The sequence below is a fragment of the Galeopterus variegatus genome, unplaced genomic scaffold, assembly GCF_000696425.1.
Source record: "Galeopterus variegatus unplaced genomic scaffold, G_variegatus-3.0.2 Scaffold1551, whole genome shotgun sequence".
Classification (NCBI taxonomy): domain Eukaryota; kingdom Metazoa; phylum Chordata; class Mammalia; order Dermoptera; family Cynocephalidae; genus Galeopterus; species Galeopterus variegatus.
Genome location: NW_007727662.1, coordinates 75,351 through 95,311, shown reverse-complemented (window position 1 = coordinate 95,311; position 19,961 = coordinate 75,351). Strand labels below are relative to the sequence as shown.

General features: G+C 38.1%; 1 protein-coding gene across 1 annotated transcript in view; it reads left to right on the top strand.

The window, feature by feature from the left end:
- Positions 1-19,961, top strand: part of DLAT (dihydrolipoamide S-acetyltransferase) — a 41,573-nt gene that overhangs the window by 7,828 nt on the left and 13,784 nt on the right. Inside the window, exons 7-11 of the mRNA XM_008577601.1 lie at positions 861-1,008; positions 4,777-4,844; positions 6,051-6,143; positions 6,502-6,609; positions 11,900-12,015. Of these exons, the coding sequence (XP_008575823.1) occupies positions 861-1,008; positions 4,777-4,844; positions 6,051-6,143; positions 6,502-6,609; positions 11,900-12,015 (533 nt within the window). The remainder of the gene's footprint in view (positions 1-860; positions 1,009-4,776; positions 4,845-6,050; positions 6,144-6,501; positions 6,610-11,899; positions 12,016-19,961) is intronic.

Here is a 19,961-nt window from a genome sequence, read left to right as displayed (position 1 = left end):
TCCTGCTGTTAGCCATCATTCCTTTTCAGTTAGTGCAGGAACAAGATTAATTATTTCCTGGCAAATTGATGTGGATGGTTTGTTGCTGCAGGCTTCATCTTCAGCATTGTCTTGTCCCTTCTTAAGATGAGTTATTCATTGGTAAACTGCTGATTTCTTTGAGGAATTGTCCCCATAAACTTTTTGTAAAGCATCAGTGATTTCACCAGTCTACCCAAGCTTTGCCATAAATTTGATGTTCGTTCTTGCTTCCATTTTATCAGAATTCATGTTGCTCCGATAGGGGCTCTTTTCAAAGTGATGTCTTATCCTTCTTAGTGCCTCAAACTATATCCTGTTCAGACATGTTACAAGTTAATTCAAGTTTATTTTGGTGTAAAAAATTTGAAATCCCTGCATAGTTTTTTCATAATACGCATTTTCCATGAACTTTTTAAAGACTTGTACTTTTCACCATGGAACCTTCCAGCATGATTTGTATTTCAAAATTAGGTTAAATATAAACAAAAACCATGTTGGTGATATAAGAGAAAGAGAATAAAGAAGTGGCAAGAGATTAAAGTGAAGAAAGGCTGTAAGGGTATTGTACACTTGTCAGCAATATTAAATTTCACACCTCTCCATGTTACCATGGAATAAATTAACATGAACTTGTTTTGTCTTTAGCATACAGTATTGTTTTTGTTATTCATATTGCTATTATATGTTGGTTAAGCAGGAAAAAAGTACATTATGATTCTTCTTTGGAAAAAAAGTTATTTAATTAAAACAGCTTTAACTTATTAATAAAATGTAAACTCCTAATCTTTCAGACCAATCTTTGCGGTAGTGAATTAACAATTTCTATCTTTTTTCAAAAGGTGGCTGCTCCTCCAACTCCTCAACCTTTAGCCCCTGCACCTTCAGCCACCTGCCCAGCTCCTGCTAGACCAAAGGGAAGGGTGTTTGTTAGCCCTCTTGCAAAGAAGTTAGCAGCAGAGAAAGGGATTGACCTCACACAAGTAAAGGGTAAGTGTATTTCTATGGAGTAGGGTTGTAGAGTTAACATTGAGTTGAATTTCCTCAAGACCAGCAGGTACAACTGTATGTAGTCTTCTTAACTAGGATGGATAGGGTGAGAAAGGTGAGGGAGGAAAGTATCTCCCTTCTTGCCACCATGGACTAGCAAAACTTTTATTGTGCTTTATTGAGTCTGCCTAGGATCTACCCATATAATGTAGATACCTTTTTTCACTCTCCTCTATTCATGGGAACTGCTTAATTGTCAGTGAATGTATACATGCTTGTTCAGCAAATTTGGGTTGTAGAACTTGATTGTGTAAATAAGAAGAAATCTGTAATAGTGCCAAGTTGACTGAATGTAGTAATAAACAAAATAAAACAAAACATGAAGTTGAGGTGGTTTGAAATCACTTAAAATACTAAAATTCACATAAAACTGAACCAAAGCTCCCTGAGGGCAAGGGAAAATGCCTTACTCATCTTTTTCTCTCCAAAAAGAAAATATAGTTCAGTGATAAAAGCGTGGGGTTTGGAATTAGACCTAGAGTTTAATCTTAACTTTATTGTTTTCTATGTAATATGTTTTTAGGTGAATTACCTAGCCTATCTGTTTTTCCATTTGTAAAACTTATATAATAATGTAAATTATATAGATTTGTGAGAATTAAATGAGCTATAACAGATGAAGTGTTTAGAACAGTCTCTAGCATACATGTACTCAATACGTGTTAGTTATCATTCATATTATTACTATTGCCTGGCACTTACATAAATGTTTTTGAACTAAACTTAAGCTAAAATTTAATGTAAGGAAATTAAGATGATTATTTGGAAAAGGGAGGAAATTGCTATTCTTGGAACCTGGTTTGATGGCTAGTACTATGTGCTAATCTTTAACTTACCACATTTAATTTGCACAGCACTTCTTGAAATAAGAATTATCATTTCCTATTTTTTGAATAAGAAAACAGATTCTTGGGGGCTGACTGGATGGCTCAGTTGGTTGGAGCTGTTGCCTTGTAGCGCCAGTTCTCCAGTTGGGGGCACTCAGTAGTGCTTATCATCTATCTTCAATCTATTGTTTTGTGATTAGAAGGCGGGCCAATCCCAAGACACAAGAATAGAATGTTGCAAATTTTTTGGACCTCAGAGGATTCTTGTGATATTGGAAGACCCCTTTTTTCCATCTTAATGTTACTTCACTTTGCACAGTGTATTGCCATTCTTTATGTAATAGGGTATTTCAAAATGTTCATGTAAAAATAGAGTTAAAAGATAATATGAATCTTTCCATGAACGTTTTGAAGTACCATTGTTCGTGTGATTAGAATCAGGAATAGAAATTTAAGTTGGAATAAATTTTAAAGGGCGGAGAAACTGGGTTAATATTTCTGTCTGGCCATCCACACACACACAAAAAATAAAGAATTTAGACAGGTAAAAAAGGACCATTTATTAGGTATTTAGCAACGTTATCTACCTTATTAAACATACGAGAGTACTTCAAAAAGTTCATGGAAAATAGAATTAAAAGATAATATGAATCTTTCCATGAGTTTATTGAACCCTCTTATAAGTGGGGAAAATTCCACTATTTTCACCATGCAGGCAGTTAGGCGATTCCTTTATTATTATGTAAACAAATATTCGTTGCGTACTGTCTGTGCATCAGACAATTGTTCGTAACATACTCAAGATTTCAGTTTCAGCTACTTACGTGGCCAATAATAAGTTCCTTTATTATTATGTAAACAAATATTCGTTGCGTACTGTCTGTGCATCAGACAATTGTTCATAACATACTCAAGATTTCAGTTTCAGCTACTTACGTGGCCAATAATAAGTAAATAAATGAACAGAAAGGGAGTATAGGCTAGGTCTGTGGAGCTGGAATGCTTTAGTTTGAACTTCACCTCTACCATATACTAGCTATTTGATCTTTTGTGTCTCAGTTTCTTGATTTGTATATAAAACTAATACCTTATAAGTTGTGAGTATTCAATAAGTTAATAAACGTACCTACACAGAGAAAACCTCTAGGTATAAGCTATAATGATAGTAATTTTATTATTATTAAATAAGATGATTTAAGTGCTAAGAAAGAAGGAAACAGTGATATACTAGGGTGTGATAGGGTGGATATGTGCAGTCATGACTCCTATCAGACAGGGTTGTTGGGGGAAGATCTTTCTGATAGGTGACAGAAAGATCTTTTTTTTTTTNTAGGTCTGTGGAGCTGGAATGCTTTAGTTTGAACTTCACCTCTACCATATACTAGCTATTTGATCTTTTGTGTCTCAGTTTCTTGATTTGTATATAAAACTAATACCTTATAAGTTGTGAGTATTCAATAAGTTAATAAACGTACCTACACAGAGAAAACCTCTAGGTATAAGCTATAATGATAGTAATTTTATTATTATTAAATAAGATGATTTAAGTGCTAAGAAAGAAGGAAACAGTGATATACTAGGGTGTGATAGGGTGGATATGTGCAGTCATGACTCCTATCAGACAGGGTTGTTGGGGGAAGATCTTTCTGATAGGTGACAGAAAGATCTTTTTTTTTTTTCATATCAACAATCACTTTGCTAACACCTGCTGAGTTTTCAACATCAGTCCAATCCTGACATTACCTGTCATTAGCATCAGACTCCACAGGTATAAGAGCTGGGTCCTACATGAGTTCCCCTTCTTCAGATGCCAGTCGTAAGTCCCAGCGGTCATCTGTACTTCTGACTCAATAGCTAAAAATCAGGAATTCTCAACACTCAGGTTTAGTAGTTTGCTAGGAAAAAACTGTCCTTTTAAAATCTTTTAGAGATAGGTGACAGAAAGATCTTTTTTTTTTTTCATATCAACAATCACTTTGCTAACACCTGCTGAGTTTTCAACATCAGTCCAATCCTGACATTACCTGTCATTAGCATCAGACTCCACAGGTATAAGAGCTGGGTCCTACATGAGTTCCCCTTCTTCAGATGCCGGTCGTAAGTCCCAGCAGTCATCTGTACTTCTGACTCAATAGCTAAAAATCAGGAATTCTCAACACTCTCAGGTTTAGTAGTTTGCTAGGAAAAAACTGTCCTTTTAAAATCTTTTAGAAGTGGTTTTAGGTCCCAACATGGCTTCAGTCCTGTTCACTCCAACATTATCGTCACTGTCAATCCTGTACAAAGGGAATTCTTTATGGTGAAATGAATCTAGAACCCAAATGAGATCTATTTCAGGGCTCAGAAAGGGTTTTTTGAAGCTAACCAGGAGGAGGCAGCTGGTTTTGGAGGTATAAACTGTGCTCAGCATTATCTTTATGCCAGTATTTTCCAATTTTAAAGTAAAGAAGATGAAAAAAAAATGAAGTACAACTTAATTAGATAAAACTCTAAATGACAAATAGATAAAAGAATACTTGTGATAGTTAGAAAAGAACCACTACATAGAATAAATAAAAAAGAAAAAAAAAATAGAAAAGAACACTATAGATCAAGTAAGGGTACTTTGTGCGAATTAAAATTAATAATTGACAAAAGCTGGTATTCTCAGGGATAATCTTAAGGGGCAGGGTTAAGGCTATGATCCCTTCAGAGTGTTTTTGGTGCCAAACCCTTAGGAACTTGCACCTCAAGATCACGGTGTTGAGGGAGGGGAGAAAGGGCCACGAAAATCAATTACATCGTATAATGATAAATTAAAAAAAAAAAGATCACGTTGTTGACCTCTTTGGGGAACAAGCAGTATGCTGTCATGTGTGTAAAATTTATGTATTTCTTTCAGGAACAGGACCAGATGGCAGAATCATCAAGAAGGACATTGACTCTTTTGTCCCTAGTAAAGCTGCTCCTGTGAGTTACATTTGACTCTTAATTTTGTTTTTTTGCAGTTTGTCCCTGCAAAGTGCTTTCCAGTCTTTTAGACCATTTATACATTTTTTTATGAATGAAATAGTTTAACCAGAACTATTTTTTCTTCCAGTTTCACTGGCTTAACAATATTTAGATATTTAGGCCCATGGCTCACTCGGGAGAGGGTGGTGCTGTTAACACCAAGGCCACGGGTTCGGATCTCATATAGGGGTCGCCAGTTAGCTCACTGGGTGAGCATGGTGCTGACAACACCAAGTCAAGGGTTAAGATCCCCTTACCGGTCATCTTTAAAAAAAAACCAAAACAATGTTTAGATATTTGTGTGCTATCATTTATGTACAAAATCAAAGGTGATACTCGTATACTACACTGACACGCATTCCAAATTGTATTTTAAGTAGTGACATTGAATTTTTCCTAATGCCCTTACCGGTCATCTTTAAAAAAAAACCAAAACAATGTTTAGATATTTGTGTGCTATCATTAATGTACAAAATCAAAGGTGATACTCGTATACTACACTGACACGCATTCCAAATTGTATTTTAAGTAGTGACATTGAATTTTTCCTAATATGTTCTCTCCTTATTTGGCCCCTGTTTTTAAAAGCATGTTTGCAAGTTCTTTGTCTAGAGTTTATGTGATTAATTACTCCACGCAGGGATTAAATGCATATATCCAACTTCTGTTTAATTGGTTAATGTGCTAAGATAATCAGCTAATAGTAAGGAAAATGGTTTAGTTGTTCAGATGTTTGCTTTAAAATGAAAGATTTGTCCCTGTTTTTCTTTCTTAGCATTGCTCAGGATAATGGATTAGCTTGTTTATATCTATCTCTTAATCCTTTCAATTTAAAAATGCTTTGTTTGCTTTTCTTGAAGACGATTTTGCAGAACTAAATTATTTTGACATAAACTAGTCATTGAACATACTCTGGCTCAAAGAAAGATGGCACTTACAATATGATTTCAGAATTCCAATTTAAAAAATTAAAAACAAAACTCTTAAATGAGCAGTCTAAAGCCAAGTCCTTTTTGCTCCCTTGGGATAGAAATAACTATTCTTCTATAAAACTTTTATTTTGTACTTTGCCGTTTATAAAAGAGTCAATGGCAGTCTTTCTCAGTTGCTTATGCTAAGACTGAGCCAGCCACAGTTACTAAGAACTTTTCTTTCCCTCCATAGGCCCCAGCAGCTGCTGTGCCTCCCCCTGGTCCAGGAGTGGCAGCAGTTCCTACAGGTGTCTTCACAGATATCCCAATCAGCAACATTCGTCGAGTAAGAGCATAACCATAATCTGGAGCCAAAGCTACTGGGGGCAGCTTTACATCTGGTCGTTTAACTTCACCCATAATTTAAAACATTAACAGAGGCTTTTTCAGTTGAGAGTATTAGATGATCAGATTAAGAGAAGTTTAGTTTGGCCAATTGAATACTTGAGATAAACAAATCACTGTGTTCTGGTTAAATCTATTAGAAGATGCTAATTTATGGTGCAGTCCTTCATCTTCCAATTCTAATAATGCTTGAGATAAGTATTGCTGGAGAGTGGGGTGAAGAGGCAGAAAGATCCCTAAGTTAGGTAAGGTCTCATCTCAACTCAAGATGATTGATTTTTAAATCTTTTTGTTTTCAGGTTATTGCACAGCGGTTAATGCAGTCAAAGCAAACCATACCCCATTATTACCTTTCTATTGATGTATATATGGGAGAAGTTTTGTTGGTACGGAAAGAACTTAATAAGGTAAAAGGTCTGGAAATTCCAACTCTCTAAATTGTAAAAATTTTGTCTTTTCCCACTAAACATTTACATTTTTGCCCATATATTTTGTTATACTATGCCTGTTGGTGATAGAAAATGGGTATCATCTTAATTTTAACTTGCAGAAAATATCCTGGAGAATTTTCATTTTCTAACCTTTGATTAAAACTTGTCATTTAAAGCTAACTTTGCCATGGATAGATTTTAGCCTAGTAGAGTCACTATGATGTGATACTTGAGTCTCTTTTCATAGGTAAGAAACAGTATGTTTAGTTTGTGTTTATAATCAAGTACCAAGCACCTACTTAGTATATAACATAAGGCACTTTTGGGGACACAGCACAGGGCACTGTCCTTCTCCATGAGTTGATGATCTAATTGGGGAGATAAAACATGTGGAAAAGGGGGAAGGCAATTATTTGGTGGCTAGCCATTATGGGGATCTGAACCCTTTGCCTTGGTGTTATAGCACTGCACTCTAACTGATCTAACTGCCAGCCCTGGAAGACAATTTTTATTAAAGTAAAAATATGCTTTTATGGATCATTCTCTTTATGGTAATGCTACTTAATTGCTGAATTATATTGTATAGGTTAAGTGTTACAGGAGTTCAGAGTAGGGGAAGACCAGTGAGAGTAGTGGGGGGATTCCAAACCGTACAGAAAAACTTGGTTGAACCAAGAAAATTAGGAAGGATTTGGATTGGCAGAGAGGTTAGTAAAAGTTTATTTTCACGATGGAATATCATAAGGTAAAAGTGCTTAAACAAATGAAATAAGTATAGTGTATGTGGGAGATAGATTACCTTTTCTAGAATGGATACATGGTAAGTTGATTTAGGGAAGACCTTGATTTACAAGGAGAAGAATTTGGACTTGATGAATTAGACACTAAGTAAGAAACCATTATATGTTTTTGAGCAGTAAAGTGACGTGATAGTAGCAATGTTTTAAGAAAGGTTAAACTGATAGGTGTATACTGGTACATATTAATGGCAGAGACTCGTTATGCTTGTAATTATAATCCAAGCATGAAGTGATGATAATAAGGGTCTGGACTAGAGGGTTGCATTAAGAATAGAGTAGGAGAGAAGAATATGAAAGATATTTTCAAGGAAGTGAAGAGTAAAAGCCAACTCCTGAGAGTGTCATACAGGACCTCTCACAGGTTATTTATAACCTCTCTGACTTCCTAGTACTTACCTGCTTGCTTACTCCACTACAGATACAATGTTTGCCTTCCTATTCCTTGACACTCCATATGTATACTCCTACCTTAGGCCTTTGCAGTTGCTGTTCTCTCTGCAAGGAACCTCTAGTTTCCACATGGCTTCCTCCTTCACCTCCTTAAGGATAAGACTCAATATTACCTTCTCTGGTCTTCCTTAGTTACTTTATTCTAAAATTGCAGCATCCTCCCATGTATTAGTCCATTTCTGTCGCTTGTAACAGAACACCTGAAACTGGGTAATTTATAAAGAAGTGGAATTTACTTCTTACAATTTTGGAGGCTGAGACCATTGCAGGGTTGAGGGGCACATCTGGCAAGAGCCTTCTTTCTGGCAGGGGCTTTCTGCAGAGTCCTGTGGTATTGTGGGGTATTGCATGGAGAGAGGGCAGAGCTCACTTGCTCTCCTTATAAAGTTTCCAGTATCACTCCCATGATAATCCATTTATCCATGAGCCCATGAATCCATGAATGGATTCATCTGTTCATGAGAGTAGATCTCTCAGAATCCAATCACCTCCCAAAAGCCCCACCTCTAAATACTACCACATTGGGGATTAAGTTTCAATATGAATTTTGGGGGGACATTCAAACTATGGCATCCTAGCATCCCATTCTTTAGTTCTCTTTCCCTACTTTATTTTTCTCCTTAGCTCTTAACATTATCTACCATGCTGTATATTTCACTTATTTATTATCTGTCTATCCCCTTTAGAATGTAAGCTCCCTGAGAGCAGACTTTTTGTCCATTTTATTCACTATTTCATACCCAGGGCTTTAGAGTTATATGTCCAGCACAGAGTAGACTCTCAGATATTAGATACATGACTTAATGAATAAATCAGACATCAACAGAGCTTTGTAACTGACTACAGGGGTTAAAAATGATGGCATAATTTTATTGTCAAAATATTAAAGCTAATATCTCATTAATTTATTTGGAAATTAGGCAAATATATGTCTAATGTATTATTTTATTCAATTCTTATGAAACAGCTTTATTGAGATATAATTCACATGCCATACCATTCACCCATTTAAAGTATACAATTTGGTGGATTTTAGTATATTCAAATAGTTTTGTAACTATTACCACAATAAATTTTACAACATTTTCATCACCTGCAAAAGAAACCTTGCACTCCCTAGCCATAATCGCACCAATCCTCCCTAGTTATAAGAAACTGTTAATTTACTTTGTCTTTATAGATTAACCTATTAAGAATATTTCCTATAAATGGAATCATACGATATGTGGTCCTTCTGAATGGCTTTTTTCACTTGGCAAAATCATCTGTGTTGTAGCATGTATCAGTATTTTATTTCTTTTTATTGCTGAATAGTATTCCATTGTATGGATATACCACATTTTGTTTAGCTGTTCATCAACTGTTGTGTTGTTTCCACTTTTAGCTATTATGAGTAATGCTGCTGTAAAATTTTCTTGTAAAAATTTTTGTGAGGACGTAAGTTCTTATTTCTCTTGGGTATATATATAGGAGTGGAATTGCTGGATCATATGGTAACCCTGTGTTTAGCTTCTTAAGGAACTGCCAGACTTTTCCAGAGTGGCTGCACCATTTTATATTCTCACCAACAGTGTGTGAGGATTCCAATTTCTTCATAACCTCGCCAATACTTGTATTATCTGTCTTTTTTTGATCGTAGTCACTCATTAGTTCCCAGATGCATGTTTTCTACATTTGGCAACACAGCACCATGTAGTGGCTAATGGCTTAAGGTATATTCTGCATCCTGAAGGACAGTGTCCCATCCTTTTCAGGGTGTCACCTTCAAGCTGGTTCCTTAGCTGTACCCTAAAGAGGCTATTTCACTGCTGTTTCAGGCTGGCAGTTTTGGATGGTGCATGATCCACAATCGCATGCCCAGTGACATACCTCCTTTGCTACAACGAAGTTCTCTTGGTCCAAAGACATTGTTAAGTGCAATCCCAGGCAGTAGATCGTATACTTTATGAGCCTTCACATAGTGGTAATAGTTGAGGGACTACAGGCAGGAAAGGCAAATCCTTATCTGGAGTAAGTATCAATCCCATCCAAGATAAAATGTTTTCTTTTCCAGAGCTGGAGGGGACTGAAATGAACAACATACCACCAATTGACTGGTTAGTCACCTCAAAGAAAGATACCAGTAAGATAAATTCTGAGGAACTAATATACAGCATGGTGACTATAATTGATACTGTATTGTATGCTTGCAATTTGCTAAAAGAGATCTTAAGTGTTTCTAACTCAAAAAAAAGGGGGGGTGTTAATCATTTCACAATGTATATGTATATCAAATCATCATGTTGTACACCTTAAATATATACAATTTTTACTTGTCAATTATACCTCTATAAAGCTGGGTATGGGGGGAGAAGGAATGATACCATATCATGGACTCAGGATTAGTTTCTGCTGCTGGAAGGGTAGACATTTAGCAGCAGCAGTAGGTAGATCAGCCTTGGTGAGAGGGAGTTTACATTGTTGGACCCAAGCAGCAGGGCTGCTTGTAACACAGCTGGAACCTTCATCAGAGTCTTTTTTTTTCCTTAGCTCAACTCAAAACTAGCAGTTTTCTTTCTTTTTTTTTTTTTCCTTTTTGTCTTTTTTTTACTGACCGGTACGGGATCGCAACCCTCAGTGTCGTGCCTGTGCCGCTCTCAGCCAGTGAGCGGGAACCGGTCACCACATGGGATCCGAACCCTCGGCGGGAGCGCCGCTGCGCTCCCAAGCAGCGCACTCTCCAGTGCGCCACCGGGCCGGCCCTCTGGCTAGCACTTCTAATACAATGTTGAATAGGAATGGCAAGAGTGGACGTCCTTGTCTTTTTGTTGTTGGTGGTGGTGGTGGCTGGTGGGTATGGGGATCTGAACCCTTGACCTTGGTGTTACAACACAGCACTCTCACCAGCTGAGCTAACTGGCCAGCCCTGGACATCTTGTCTTGTTCTTGATCTTAGGGGGAATAAATCTTTGACCATTAAATCTGATGACAGTTGTGAGATTTCCTAGATCTATTTTTTCATCAGGTTGACTAAGTTCTCTCCTATTCCTAGTTTGCTGAATGTTTTTTTTATCATGAAAAAGGGTATTGAAATTTGTCAAATGCTCTTTTTGTGTCTTTTGAGATAGTCATGTGGTTTTTGTCCTGTATGCTATTAGGACATTATTACATCAATTGAATTTTAGATGTTAAGTGAACCTTGGATTCCTTGGTTAAATCCCATTTGCTCATGGTGAATGATCCTTTTTATATGTATTGCTTGATTTTGTTTGCTATTATTTTGTTGAGGATTTTTATATCTATATTCATAAGAGTTACTAGTATGTAGTTTTTTTTTTAATTGTAATATGTTTAGTTGTGGTTTTAGGCTGATAATGGACTCATAGAGTGAGTGGGGAAGTGTTCCTTGCTCTTCTGTTTTGTGGAATAGTTTGTGAAAAATTAATATTAATTCTCTCAAGCCACTTGAGTCTAGGCTTTTCTTTCTTTTTCTTTTTTTTTTTTTTAAAAAAAATGACTGGTAAGGGGATCTTAACCCTTGACTTGGTGTTGTCAGCACCATGCTCTCTCAAGTGAGCCACAGGCCAGCCCTGGGCATATGTTGTGGGCATATGTTGTTCATAGTATTCCCTATACAGGAAATCCTTTTTATTTCTGGAAGATAGATAGTGATTTCCCCTATTTTATTCCTGGTTTTAAAAATTTGAGTCTTTTTCTTGGTCTAACAACATTCATGGTTGTAGTTGACATTTGGTTGATCTTTTCAAAGAACCAAATTTTGTTTTTGTTGAGATGAATGAAAATGAAGACAACACATGTCATAATTATGGGATACAGCTAACGCAGTGCGTAGCAGGAAACATAACTATAAAGACCTACATTAAATAAGATGAAAGAATCAATTTTGATTTTATTTTATCCTTTGCACCTCACGGCATTTGTGTATTCTCTTCCCCCTCCTTCCTTTCTCAAGATTATACAGTTTCGGTCTTTGAAGAGAGAATTTTTAGAACTACAATGGTTTCTTGTCTTTACAGATGTTAGAAGGGAGAAGCAAAATTTCTGTCAATGACTTCATCATAAAAGCTTCTGCTTTGGCATGTTTAAAAGTTCCTGAAGCAAATTCTTCTTGGATGGACACAGTTATAAGACAGTAAGTAAAACTGGGGAATGTACATATCCATCAGCAGTTTTCTTGTGTTGTCTAATGTGTAACTAGGAGTTTAAGGGTTAAGGAGAAATGGAGTACAGAGGAAGAGATGACTTCCATAGGTGAAATAATTTAAAAACAACACAAAACTATTCGTGAGATAATGCTAAATTTAGTTAGTAAAGGCTACAAATTCTTTGTATGAGTTCAGGAAACAGAGATTAGTGTAAAAATATGTATAATTAAGCTGATAAGAACTCTAACAAAACAGAGTTAAATACTTAATTTTTGTTCACGAGTGAGTTTGCCTCTATATTTTAGAGGCAAAATTGAAAACAGTATTTGTTAATATTATGGTAGCGTGTGACTGGCATGGTTCTCAGTGTGTTTCATGTTATCTCATATAATCCTTATGATTTAAGTGCTTTCACTCTTATTTTCTAGATGAAGAAACTGAGGCTAAGTGAGTTAAGTAACTTGCCCTGAGTTAGTAAGTTAGTAAGTGTCAGAACTGTGATAGGAACCAGATTCTGAGTCCTTAGCCTAGGTCCTTTCTACTCTGTAGATGCTTTTATATTATTATTACTCTGAAAGGAAAAAAAAAACTTTTTTCCTTTCTACTGTATTTTCACATATTCACAGAAGCACTTCTGTAACCAGATGTTGTGTGTGTGCTGGCGGGGGGGTGGGAGGCAGTCAGGCAATCGGTTCTTCAGTGGACACCAGTGGGGTGTCTTTCAATTCAGTTCAGTTCTGAGCAACAGGCTGCAAACCAGGGTTCCCATGACCCCCTCCTTAGGTTTGATTAATTTTCTGGTATGGCTCACAGAACTCAGGGAAGCTTTTATTTGTGTTTACTGATTTATTACAAAGGATATATGAACAGCAGATGAAGAGATGGATAGGGCCAGGTATTAAGGGTGGGGTGGGGTGTTTCCCTGTTCTCTCTGGGTGCACCACCCTCCCAGCACTTCCACATGTTCAGCATCCTGGAAATTCATCAAATCTTGTTCAAGAGTTTTCACAGAGCTTGATGTCCAGATCTCTCTCTACCCACTCTTTCTCTGAGGTTGATGGGTGTGACTTATAGTTCCAACCCTCTGATCTGGTGACTGACCCCATCCTGAGGTTATCTAGGGGCTCCACCCTAAGTTACCTCATTAGCATAAACTCAGGAATTATCAAAGGGGCTCATTATGAATAACAAAAGATACTCCTCTATCACTCAACAAATTCTAGGGGTTATAGGAGCTCAGAGACAAAGACCAAATATATTTCATATACCACAATTATCAATTTCGTTTTTATTAAAATAATAATACATAGGTTGGAATATTGCTCTATGATTTACAGTTACATACTCTGACTCTTAATCTGAGGTCCACTCCCAAAAGCCAACACAACTTTTGAACTGTTGTTTCTTCTGGCATTTACCCTCAGATTTCTAAATAATATTTTCCTATTGCCTACTATGGATTTTGCATTTTTTATACTTCCTAGAAGTAAAAGTCAACTGATTTTATATTGAAGAATATTAAGATTTAGCCTACACACACACACGCACACACACCCTTTCCCATTATGGCACAAATTTGGATTAAATCTGTTTTCAGTATTAATATTTTTATGCCTATGAAAATAATTGTGTATGACTAAAACATGTAGTATATACCATGAATACTAAACTGATTTTAATGATTGTCTAAAAGGCAGGGGGCGGGTTAGTTTTCTATGTAGAGTAGTTCCCTCTTATTCAGTTTCACTTTTCGTGTTTTCAGTTAACTGAAGTCAACCATGGTCTGAAAATATTAAGGTACTTTGAAAGAGAGAGACCACATTCACATAACTTTATTACTATATATTTTTATAATAGTTCTGTTATTAGTTGTAAGTTTCTTACTGTGCCTAACTTTAAATTTACCTTTATCATAGGTATATATATGAAAGTATATATTATATATGTAGTTTGGTACTATCCACCATTTCAGGCATCCACTGGGGTTCGTGGAACCTATCTCCCTCAAATAAGGGGGACCTATTGTAGTCATGAATTTTTTTTTTAACTTATTTTTTATTAGCATATTCACTGTTACAAATCATACTTATTCTTTATGCCCCTTCTCCAACCCCCCACTTCCCACTCCCCCTCCCACCTCTAATAACCATAGATTTGTTCTCTCCATCTGACAGATTAACCGTTCCTCTCTTGGTTTACTGCCTAAACAGTCTATCCAGTACTGAGACAGTGTGATCAAATCCTCCCCTATTACCATAAATCGCGTACTTCTTCTGTTACTCTGGAGCGTGCTTTTTGGAGAGAGAGGACCTCTTTTTTTCTTTCTTTTGATCTCCACTGGTACCTCTCCTTGTATCAGTGCAATTGATTCTGACATGCCATCTGCATGGTGGTATATTGGCTGTGACTGCTGCTATAGAGACTAGCTGCTTTTGCGGCAGCCATGGCAATTGTGATGTTTATGGTGGGCTTTCCATGTGGAAATGATGTTTTTGGTGTGCTCTTTACCTGGGTGTGGCTGGGCTTGGTTTCCGCTGGTTCCATGCCTCAGGCTCCTGGTTGAGGCCTGAGGTGATGGCGGCAGCTTGCCTAGTTGTGGCTGGCTTCAGCTTCCCCCAGCTCCATACCTCATTGCAGGATGATGTTGTGGTGCAGTTGAGGGGGAGGGGAAGAGGAGGAGGGGAAGGAAGGGAAGGGGAAGGGAAATAGGGTGGGAAGAGGAGAAAGAAGGGAGGCATGATCGAGGCCTGTGGCACCCCCCCATTCTGGCAGGGGAGACCAGGGGGCTTTCCATGGCAGCTTGGTTGTTGCTGGGCTGGATGCAGACGTCAGTGGAGTGTGGCTAAAGCCCTCAGTCTCCTACTGCCCTGGTTTTGGAGCCCAGGGTGCTTCCTGCAACAGCTTGGTGGTGGTTGCTGGGCTGGTTGTGGATGTCAGGGGCATAGCTGAGGCTGTTGGCACCCCAACACCCCAGCTCAGGAGCCCAGGGTGCTACCAGCAGCAGCTTGGTGGTTGTCATTGGGCTTGTTGTTGATGTTGGGGGGCATTGCTGAGGCCCTCGGCCCCCCACTGCCCCTGCTCAGGGACCCAGGGCACTCTGGCAGTGGTCATTGCTGGGCTGGTTGTGGATGTCAGTGAGGGGGTTGCAGCTGAGGCCCGTGGCCCCTCATTGCCCTGGGCTCCTGAGCCAGGATGCTCGGGAGCCCAGGGCACTTCCTGCGGCAGCTTGGTGGTCGTTGCTGGGCTGGTTGCAGATGTTGCTAAGGCCCTCAGCCCTACCCCCTGATTGCCTGGGGAAAGCTTTTTGTGCAGCTCAGGTTTTAATTGTTGACTTCCTAGGTACTTATGGGTCTTGTGAGGTCTGGTCCACCTGGATTGTGTGGAAACTCTAGTCTGGGCATGACTAGAGTTTTCTTTTTCAGAAAACTGCACCCCCCCTGCAGTTCTGTATTCCTGACCAGTCTCCACTAAGTGGTCCTGCATGGATTGGAGGGTAGATCAACTGTCCATGCTGTGCCCCAATGTTTCCCTGGTGGGTTTCTCTTCCCCACTGCCTGCACTCTAAACACTTCCCATGGGATGGACCATGTGCTGGTCCCTTGTGATGTCTCACCAGCCTCTGAGTGTCTCCTTTTTTCTGTTGTCTGTGACTCTTCACTGCTTTGTGGGTCCACAGGACCCCTTTTAGTGGTCTTGCTGGCCTAGGGGACCAGCAAGATCCTCTTCTCCCCTGCCACCTCCAAACAACTTCATAGGAAGGGCACAGCTGCAGCTTTTCAGCTCTTGCTCCATGTGCTCACCAGCTCCAGACTTGAAGCAGCCGGGGCTCGAAATGGTGGGAGCAATCCTTTCTTTCTCTCATTGTGGCTTTTCCTGCCTTCATGAACTTTGCAGGTCTCCCCTCCTTTACCCTGAGCTCTAGCGGCCCCAACTTGGCTGTCATTGCTGTTTAATAGTTGTAAATTGGTTGATTTGTGGGAGAGAGTGACACTGGGGACCATCTCTTCCACCGTCTTGCCTGGAAGCCCTCATCATGAATTCTTTCTGAAACGCCCCAAGAGAACTCTATTGGGTAATGTATTAGTTCGAACTTTTTCTTTGGTCACTCCGTTCTTGGAGAACATGTGAGGGTCTAATATTCCTTGTAAACTGTACAGTTTCCTAGGGTTGCTATTCTGAATTACAAAATTGGATGGGTTGAAACAAATTTACTCTGTCACAGTTCTGGAGGCCAAAGGTCCAAAATCAGAGTGTCAACAGAGCAGTGTTCCATCTAAAGACTCTAGGGGAGAGTTATTCCTTGATTTTTCCAGTTCCAGTGGCGCCAGGAATTTTTTGGTTGTGGTTGCATAACTTCAGTCTCTACTTCCATCTTTTATTTTGTTTTCCTTTGTTGTTTTTTTTTTTTCCCCTTACCTCCAAGAAGTTGTGAATGAATCTACCTCCATCTTGATGTGACCTTCACCTCTGTGTCTGTGTCTTCTCTTCTAAGGACATTTGGCAGTAGATTTAGGGCCATTCAGATAATCCAGGATAATATCATCTCAAGATCCTAATTATACCCCCAAAGACTTATTTCCAATAAGGTCCCATTGATAAATTCTGGGGATTAACACATAGATGTATCTTTTAGGGGGCCACCATTCATTGAACCCACAAAACAGACTTTAAATCAGTCTTCCTATCTTCAGCACTGTCCATACCAGTGACTCATGGATAGCTATCTAGTACCTGATCAGAAGTAGCTTTGCTTCTTATGACATTCATATCTTTCCATAATTCAGTCAAGGCCTGTTTTCTGCAATTACTTTTCTGTAAAACCTTCTTTTTCTTGTGCCAATCTGGGTTAGCCACTATCACTGAATATGCCTTTCAGTTCTCTTCTTCTAGGATGCTGCGTGGGCTTTCCCTTTCCTTGTTTTTAGATGCATTCCTTTCCCACATTATGATTATGATGATTATCATCATGACAGCAGCTAATACGAGGGTACTTCAGAAAGTTTGTGGAGGGGCTGGCCGGTTTGCTCAGTTGGTTAGAGTACAGCCTGATAACACTAAGGTCACAGGTTTGGATCCCCATTACCAGCCAGACACAAGAAAAAAAGAAAAGTTCATGGAAAACCAGAATTAAAGGATAATATGAATTTTTCCATGAATGTTTTGAAGTGCCCTGATATTTAATGAGTGTTTCAGCAATTGTATTCATTATTTTATTTAATTCTCATGAGAACCTTGTAAAATAGGTACCATTATTTCCATTTCACAGATGAGGAAACTGACACACAGAGAAGTAACCTGCCCAACATCACATAGCTAGTAAATGGTGAGCCAAGACTTGAATTCCAGCTACCTGAACCAAGACTAAAACCTACTCTTGAACCGTACCACATCCTATCTGTTGAAATCGTACCTATCTTTAAAACCTAGCTCAAATTCTACCTCTGTACTATGTAAGGCAAAAGTAAGCTCTCCCTCGCCTGAATATTGTATATATTACTCATTTGGCACATTCATTAATGCAACAAATATTATGTACTGGTTTTGCTTTTTAATTTTTTCTGTATGTAGGTAGTTCATCTCCCTATATAGATTGTAAGCATCCTGAAGGCAGGGATAGTTTATTATATATCTTTCATTTCTTTCTATGACTGGCATACAGGCACTTTTTTTTAAAGCTTAATTTGCTATAATTTATATACCATAAAATTCATCTGCTCTAAGTATACAGTTTTATGATTTTTGTTAAATTTACAGAGTTGTGCAGTCTTTACTGCAGTCTGATTTTAGAAATTTTCATCTCCCCCACAAAGATCACGCATACCCATTTTTACAGTGAATTCCTGCTTTTACTTTCATCACCTGGACAATATGTCTGTTGTCTGTCTCTGTAGATTTGTGTATTCTAGACCTTTTATAGAAATGGGGTCATAAAATATGTGGTCTTCTGCATCTGGTTTCTTTCATTTAATGGAATGTTTTTTGATACTCATCCATGTTGTAGCATGTATCAGTAGTTTATTCTTTTTTATTGCTGAATAGTGTTTACTTTTATCAGTATACCACATTTTGTTTATGCATTCACTAGTTGATGGACATTTTGTTGTTTCCCTTTTTTTGCTATTGTGAATAATGCTGCTATGAACGTTTGTGTACGATTCCTTGTGTGGACCTATGTTTTCATTTCTCTTGGGTAGATTCCTAGGAATGGAATTGCTGGGTCATAGGGTAAATTCATGTTTAATTTTTTGAGAAACTTCCACACTATTTTGCAAAGTGGTTGCACCATTTTATTTACCTTCTTACCAACAGTCGATGAGGGTTCTGGTTTCTCCACATCCTCAGCAATACTTGTTATTTTGTGTGTGTGTGTGTGTGTGTGTGTTTTAAGTAGCCATGGAGGTAGATGTGAAGTGAGAGCCATCTACTGTTAAGAATATCTGAAGAAAGCACTACTTGGATGAAAGGATCAAGGATGGAGGGCAAGTTCTATGACTTTATTAATTCTTACCAAATGCCCTTCATTTATTTGTTCATACAGCCATTCAACAAATATTTATTGAACAGGTACTGTTTGCTGGATTCAGTGGTGAACAAGATAGGAAATACCATTCCTATTCTTTCAGGAGGAAGATTATTAAACAAGCGATATTGTAATAATAGGATAATTTAATCAAGAAAGCAGTATTGGCTAGGTGATACCTTGGCTGGAGCCCAGCTGTGGTAACTGATAAGGGTCTTACACTTTACAAGTAGTAGTCTTAGAGCAGGTCCCTATGTATGCAAGTGACAGAAGTCTGCTTCTGCCAGCTTGGGCAAAGGGGGGTTTGGTACCCATAATATTCTAAAGCTTATGCCTAGGAAGAACTGGAGTTCTTTTTCTGGAGGCAGAGATGTGCCTTCATGTGAAGTTTTAACTTTTTCTCAGTTGCAGAACACTTTAGCAGAGGCTCTTACACAGACCCCAGAGGAGAGTGTGGATATAATTCAGGAGTTTCTGAACTTGGGTGGGGGAAAAAAATCACATTTTTTCCACTAACCTCTACTGAAATTTATCATTTTTTCCCATTATAAATGTAGAGAACAAATCAAAGAAAAGTTAACAGTACTTGTGGCTGGTAACCAGTAAAAATCAGTTATTTTCATATCACATTGTAGTTGTTGCATGTATCTTAAAATACTGTTTTGCTCATCACTACTTCAAAATGATAGCCATTATTATAACTGCAACAAGATCTTGTTATTGAATTAATATGGAAGTATACATATCACAATTTTTAAAAAATTGTTTGATAACTGAATTTCAGTATGTTTTTTGTTTCATTTTATTTTTTTGTAGTTTGAGTATTTTATTTTCAGGGATAAAAAAATATTCTGAGATGGGACCTAAATACATAATGGCCCCTGGTATAGAAAAGACTGGGAATCCTAATTTTATGTTCTTCTGAGGCACTACCACCTCTACATTCTGAGCACTCCAGTTTCTCCCAGTGATGCAGTTCCCTCCCTCCAGCCAGTGCACTTCCACTCAAAAATTCAAGGACTTCTGATGGTTGAATTCTCACTGACTGCTGGGCTTTAAAACCCAGCTATACCCATATGTTGGTCAAGGCAGATGGTGGGGGAATTTAGAGGATGTGTGTGAAACCAACCTGCTGACACATTTCTCATTCATTTTTTAAAAATGCAAGTCAAGGAGAGGGCATGGAAGGATGTAAAAACCAGGACAGATGTCTCTGGCTAAACAGTAGTGCAAACCAGGTCTGAAATTTTTGAGAGTCTGGCTGATTAGCTCAGGTGGTTACAGAATGGTATTATAACACCAAGGTCAAGGGTTCAGATCCCTGCACTGGCCAGCTGCCAAAAAAATAAGATTTTTTTTGAAGTAAATATCAATATTCTTGCTTAACCTGGCACACAGGCTCGTAATATACAG